The sequence below is a fragment of the Semicossyphus pulcher genome, unplaced genomic scaffold (genome assembly GCF_022749685.1).
Source record: "Semicossyphus pulcher isolate SPU_LCO1_2020_fin unplaced genomic scaffold, fSemPul1.0.p SCAF_8, whole genome shotgun sequence".
Taxonomy (NCBI): Eukaryota; Metazoa; Chordata; class Actinopteri; order Labriformes; family Labridae; genus Semicossyphus; species Semicossyphus pulcher.
Genome location: NW_027211759.1, coordinates 25,522,666 through 25,529,460, shown reverse-complemented (window position 1 = coordinate 25,529,460; position 6,795 = coordinate 25,522,666). Strand labels below are relative to the sequence as shown.

Genomic DNA, 6,795 nt, shown 5'->3' with positions numbered 1-6,795 from the left:
TAAAGGAGTGAAAGATTCATACAATATTGGTGTTGTCTTCCTTTCTGACTGCCACTGTTGGTGAACCTTCATCAATCCTAGTGACATGTGGAGTACAGTAGAAATAAGCAAGTACACTGAACAGACAAAACGCTTTTAGTTTTAAAACCTCAATTCTGTGCCTGGTTTAAACAGGAAGGTCCTGTGGTGGCGACACACCCACAGTTAAGTCAAGGCTCATCCAGCCAGAGTGTAGAAACAGGAAACATGTGACGAAGGAGCTTTAAGTTTCAGTTCGGGAAAAACTTTGTTGTTTCCCAACTCTCATGACATTTTATGACACTGATCGCATCCGTGTTACTCCCAGTGTGTTGTTGTCAGTGTTATTACTTGTTCTTGTTTTATTTCATCAAACTGAGGACTGAGGAACCCAAAAGACAAAAAGATGGACATGTACAATTACAAACATACTGATCAACAGCATACTAAACTGCACAGTTCACTGTCTGATGTGAACTGTTCTTGGTTAAACGACCGAATAAAAGGCAAAGACACCAAATAAAAACAGGAGTTCAGTCAGATGCTTATGGATGTATTTTAATAAAAATAATTCTGTCAAAATTAAACAGAATACAATATTTCTTTTTTAACATGTTTCCAGTACATAGGTATTTTTTTCAATTATAATTTTTCCTTTTTTATTTCATTTTAAAGGTTTTAAAAGTCATGCTAAGTAGAGGGTAACTCAATTCACAATAGTTTTTTTTTATTTTTATTTTTTGCTAAAACTCAAAAGTCAAAATATGAAATAAAAATTATGATAGAAGTCAATTGTCTGTGATGCCTAAATCCTTTTTTCTCCAGCAAGAAGTCCATGTGGCTTCAGTGGCCTTGGGCCCATTTCCCAAACTGTTCACATCCCTACTTTTTATAAAAACGATCACTGATCACATCAGTGCCTATGTCTATGTAGGGATTCAGAGGAAGGGTGTGCGGTAACAGCGCTGAGACGCAGCCCAGGCGCAACACAAAGGACAGCTGGGAGACTTGTTCCCTACAGGTATGCAACAGAGGTTGTTCTTTCACATATAAGTGTGTGTGTGTGTGTGTGTGTGTGTGTGTGTGTGTAACAGAAGTCCTTTACAGCTGTAGAAGCAGAAGTTGTGAGTGTGTACTGTAAGTGTGGTTATTAGAATAGTTCCTATTATTACCAGAAGGTCTTATTAAAAAACAGCTTGGTAAAACTTCGACCACATACCCTGTAGTAAACCCCACATTGCATACACAAATCTCCAGTATTATATTATTCCATATTTCTCTACCATAGACTTAAATCTTATAAATGGTAAGATACACATCAAGGTGGATCCACAAGCCATTCCCAGGTCACAACAAAGCAGCCGGAGTGTCAGCTTGCCAACATTCAGTCAGTGCTATTTGGTAGAAAACAGGTTGGTGTAAAAACTAAATTATATATATAAATAAAATTAAGGGATGAAACCAAACAAATTTGTTATCAGGATGTAATGATTGATGAGCATGGAAATATGATACAGTTGAGTATGAACAATCCCATTCCCCTTATCTGCAGAGATGAATTCACAATAGTGGTGGTGTAGGATAAATGTCAAAATTACTGTAAGGGGAGCCAACAAGTCCATTATTAAATAAATAAACAATATGTCAAATTAAATATATATAAAGACACATAAAAGAGCCAATAAACTGTGAAATATTTTCAGAAGTTTTCAAAACCTTACTGAGGCCCAATAACTGCCACCGAGCTGCTGTACCACTGAAAAGACAAAGACCTGTGTGTGTCTTTCTCTTCACAGAGTAGAATTTCTTTCCTATTACAGAAATTTCCATGATCAAAATAGTGCCAATCTCTAAACAAACCAGCTAATGTTAGATGCTTCTGTCAACACTGCCTCCTCACTTTGACAGAATGATGCTGAGTAATGAATTGAAGGCCCCAATCAAAGCTAGCAGGTTAGCTGGATAATATATGGGCGGCTGTGGCTCAATAGTGGAGTCGGTCGTCTTTCAATCGGAAGGTCGGAGGTTCGATCCCCAGCTCCCTCAGGCTACATGTCCAAGTGTCCTTGGGCAAGACACTGAACCCCAAATTGCTCCCGGTGGCATAGCCAACGGATGTGAATATGAATGTGACAACTGATTGACAGTTGGGCTACTTTAGGTAGTAGCCTTTGCCATCAGCGTCTGAATGGGTGAATGTGATGCGACGTAGTGTAAAAGCTGTCGCAATAAATTTTATGCTATATAAGTACATCCATATGTAGCCTGAAGCTGAATACAGAAAAGGGTTAGCTACTAGTCAGTGCAGTGCGCTTATGAGCAGCCGTCATCTTGGTTGGTTAAGTACACACTACTGCAGTTGTCGTGCCCACTAAGGCAACTGGTTGAAAGAGGAGGGGGCGGGACATGGTGACAACACCAATGCAATGAAAAGTGCATGAGAAAAAAAAACAGACTTTTGAAAAGGGTATTTGTGGTAGATCAACTTGGTAATTAAGTTATTTCACAATATATTGGTTCAGTGGTACATTTGACTCTATTCCTTTAAAAGGTGTATACCAGTGTCTTATTTATACATCACTCTTATTTATTTATTTAAATACTGAACACTTTGTGGCTCAATACAAAGTGGCTGACAGCAAAGAAAGGTCACATAGGCTGCTGTAACAGTTTTTATGCTTTTGGGGTCTGGAAATGGGAATTTTTAGTTTTGTTACTGTAACTGATCTGACTCCAAAACAGGACCTCCTGTTACACTTGGAAGCACTCTGGGACTCAATTAACCTGACTTGACTATGTCGTCCTGTCCAACAATAAGGTAAGAAATAGTCAGTATGGATCACAGGTCAGTATTAATAATAAGACTGTGATGTAATTATCAACAATTGCACCTTAAAAAAAGAAAATTCTGTATGATGACTTGATGAAGTTTGAGTGCAGAGCAGGTCAGGCTGTGAATGTTGTAACAAAAGAACAAGAGTGTGAACTAAGGACATGCCCAGGAGTGACTTAACTTCTAGCCGCGCACATTCTGTGCTTGTTACGTCTTCCTTTGATAATGAATTTCTACATGCTGGCATTAGCCTTGGTTGCGTGAGCAGGTGTTGTAGCAGCAGCTGTGGCTGAGCTCTGCCACCTGCAACTACATCACTGATTGGTCCATAGTTTGATCGTGACAGTGTAACGACGGCTACAACACCTGTAGTCCAATTCCAATTGTTGTTTCTGGCTGTATTCACCACTACAGAGGCCCGTCAATTATGTTTCTTACACATGTGATGTTTTTTTCAGGATGTGACTTGTTCTTTGGCTAGTAGCCTGTTAACTCAAAGTATTTCAAATAGTTAAAAAAAAACATCACTGTGATATACAGCAGTATATTCTTTACTTCGAACTTACTGGAACAATTTAGACACCCACTATTGGCCTACAGGAGTTCATGTCCCATCAGTGATAGTGTTTTTATACTCGGTAGCAAAAGCCTTGAACAACATAATGAAATGCTCCACACAATAAGGTGGCTGTCTTATGCTGAGCACTTGTTTGTTCTTGTTCCTGGATGTATTTTAAGACATGAATGCACTTCTGAGTCAGATAAAAGATGATTTTGTTAAGCTGACCTTCAGTTGTGGGGTCAAGGTGGTAACCAGATGTGGGTATTGTGGTCTGTGATATGGTGAACAATAACAATGTGAGTAAAATACTGAACGTAGGGAATCAAAATCCACCCATTCAAACAGAAGAAAAATAAAAAGGGGAGTTACAATTTGTTTTGTCCAGGATGAGCACAACAAACTGACAAAAAAGAACTATAAAAAAAGGCTAAATAAACAGAATAATAATTATCTTTAAATAGTGTCACACATTTCTTTATTTGATAATACTAAATTAAAAGGAAGCTTTCTTCTCTCCTCTGCTTCGGTCTGTGGCGCTGGCTCGGTTTGACGGACAGCCGAACACACCAATGACACTCCTGCTCTTTCCTCTGTCACCATGACAACTACCTGCTGGACATGCCTTCTCAGTGCTACTTAACATTAACCTGTGGAGAGAAAAACAATCATCTAAGCAAGGTAATGAAACAATGTAGCATGAACTAGACGCCTTCTTTAATGAACAGCATAGATCCACTGTTCTGGTTTTTTGATTTTGTGTGGGAGTAATTGTTCTTCCATTTGATTCATTTAATTTATGATAAGTGTTTGTATTATCCAAAAGGAGCACGGATTTAAGTTATATAGGGGAATTGTGATGTCTTATGTTCTCACAATTGTGGCCATTCTGATTATGGGTCATGCTAACCCTACTCATGGAAAAAGTACAGGAAGTATGGGCTGGGGGGAAGCACCACACTCTCCTTAATCTTTAAAACTAAACAAACTAAACATTTAACATGTTTATTTTGTGAGTTATTCCAAGTGGTATGTCTATGCAGTTTGCTACAATAGCTAATCCAGGGGGAAAACTTCAGAATTTCCATTCAGATGGATTCAGAAAGTGAGTGCTGATGTTTGTCAAATGATGTGGATCAAATTGAGGTTTATGTCAGAACCTTAGGAAGCTTGCACTGCTTGCCATGAAGTATGGTGCTTTGGATTCTTTGAATCTCCACAAGGGAATAAGTCCACAGGTGAAGAGAGAAAATTATCACCCATGGTCGGAATATTGAATTGAGAAAGATCTAGGCTAAAATAAAATACCATTTTCTTTTGACTCATTAACTGTCAACATTTCATAAAGCATCAGTGTTGTGCTATGGTCCCCTGTAGCCGTCAGAAGGAAGACTCTATATAGAATTCCTCATACTATATAAAATTACTCACCTGGACCTGGGCTAGTGCAAAAAGTTGTCTACTCTGGCAAAGGAGCAAGAACCAGACCGGACTCGAGCCATGAGCTGAACACACTCTGTGGCCTGGCCGAGAGCTAGCATCAGCGGAGGCTGCTTAGGCAGATTTTGAGACTCTGGAGCAGAAAAAACACAATCAGGCATGGGTAAAATACATAACATGTTGTTTGCACGGGCACAAGAGTGTCTGGCCAAATGTTTCAATCAAAATACAGTTTTCATTATCTTTGGCTTTTTACACTACAAGTTTATCCTTATGATCTCAGATGCTCTGCTTCTTCATTAACAGTGTCTGCCTGCTCCAATGTACAGGTTATCACATCTCATTCATGTTTGGCCTCTGCTAACTAACAAAAACATGTAGCCTAAAAAAGTGTCTTCTCACATCCATTTCAGCAGTTGATTTCAAGCTTTGTTGCAGGCCAGTTTTTTTTTAAAAATCCAATAACATCTGGCGTCCATTGAAACATGATTATATATGGTATTTGTTATGTATAAAATATAAACTACTGGTGGACTCTATATGTGCAGCAGAGTCAGAGTCAAACTCAATCGGTTGCCTGCTTTCTGACACATGGCAGTTACATTAAGACAACTGCAATTGTATTTTGAATACATCAGCTTAACACACAGTTTGTTTGCTCTTTACCCAGTATGGCGCTGTTCAGTGCGGAGCAGAGTGATTCTCTCTGTGTAGGATCTAACTGCTGTCCCACTGGGCAGTTCCACGGGTCTGAGTACGCTAGCAGGCTGAATGCATCCTACAGACAGACAAACAGAGGACTAACATGAAAACACTGCAGCGCATACATTCTGCAGCTTCTGGGTCGGGCTTTTAATGGGTCAATCTACATTCCCGGCATTCATACTTTCCCGAGGTCAAACTGCAGAAATTGACAATAAAAACTAGATAATATTAAAATATAGCAACATGATTTTAAGTCCTTCCCCAACAATTGTTGTCGTTCTTGCTATTTTAGCATAATCTTGGTCTCCACTACAGTAATATAAAGTTATTCCAGTCAGGAAATGAGACACTCTAAACAATCACAAGGAGTTATTATTGTGTTCTTATGGCTAAATATGAATCACTGACACATAATTGAGCCTACAATAAAAGTTACCTGTTTAGATAGAATCCCTATCAACAATTTTGCAGTTGTGTTCTGATTTGAGCCTCTTTAGGCTTACAGTTTAAGCTGTGCATAGACAATATGTTTGAGGCCCAAACATAAAACTATCTGAAGCTGTTTACAACAATTACGGTGAATCTACGCTGTATGCTGTCAGTCCAGCACACTGAAAAGAACTGGTGTAATCAAATTATCAGTAAAATAAATCATATATCACACAAGAAAAAAAACACTCATATTGTAAGTTCAGGCCTCTTATCTACCTACTTAGCCTACTTACTTTTGTTGTTGTGGCCCAATGCATGACTCTAATGGGATGATAATGATGCTCCGTGACTGACTGGTGTGTGAGTGGGTATTAGGTTAATAAGCTGAAGTAAAGTATATCAGGGATTTGTTTCTGTCACGTGCTGTGGAGTTTTTCTGACCCCTGGTGGTGAAATTACTAACTACAACAGTAGTAGACTGTAATTTCAAAATAAAAGACCTTCTTGGAAATGTTTTCATTTTTAAGGCCTTTGGCCTACATTGTTGTGATGGAGGTTTTGCAAGCAGCTAATTTCAACAACTACAAACCAGCACCTTGCTAGGACGAGTCTTATCACTCATATGCAATTTCTATAGTTTGTTCCAGAGATTCTATTGTTCTCAGAGTGCCTGCTTTTGAATCAGAGGACCGCAGTGCAAAGTCGTTTGAGCCTTTTCATGTGTATGAGAGGAACAACCAACTGGTTCTAAAACACTTGGGCCCCTATCTGCTTTATAACAGTTCCATCTAAATCAAACATCACTCAT

The 6,795-nt window shown here is 38.8% G+C and overlaps 1 protein-coding gene across 2 annotated transcripts in view; it reads right to left on the bottom strand.

The window, feature by feature from the left end:
• Positions 1 to 622: 622 nt before the first annotated feature.
• Positions 623 to 6,795, bottom strand: part of ranbp10 (RAN binding protein 10) — a 32,864-nt gene continuing 26,691 nt past the window's right edge. Inside the window, exons 13-15 of one of the 2 annotated variants that reach the window (XM_069686700.1) lie at positions 5,517 to 5,628; positions 4,842 to 4,983; positions 623 to 4,060 (exon numbers count right to left, since the gene is read on the bottom strand). In XM_069686700.1, the coding sequence (XP_069542801.1) occupies positions 4,853 to 4,983; positions 5,517 to 5,628 (243 nt within the window). In that variant the 3' untranslated portion in view covers positions 623 to 4,060; positions 4,842 to 4,852. Of the gene's footprint in view, positions 4,061 to 4,682; positions 4,984 to 5,516; positions 5,629 to 6,795 lie in introns of those variants that run through there. The other variant, XM_069686697.1, reaches the window with a different exon arrangement.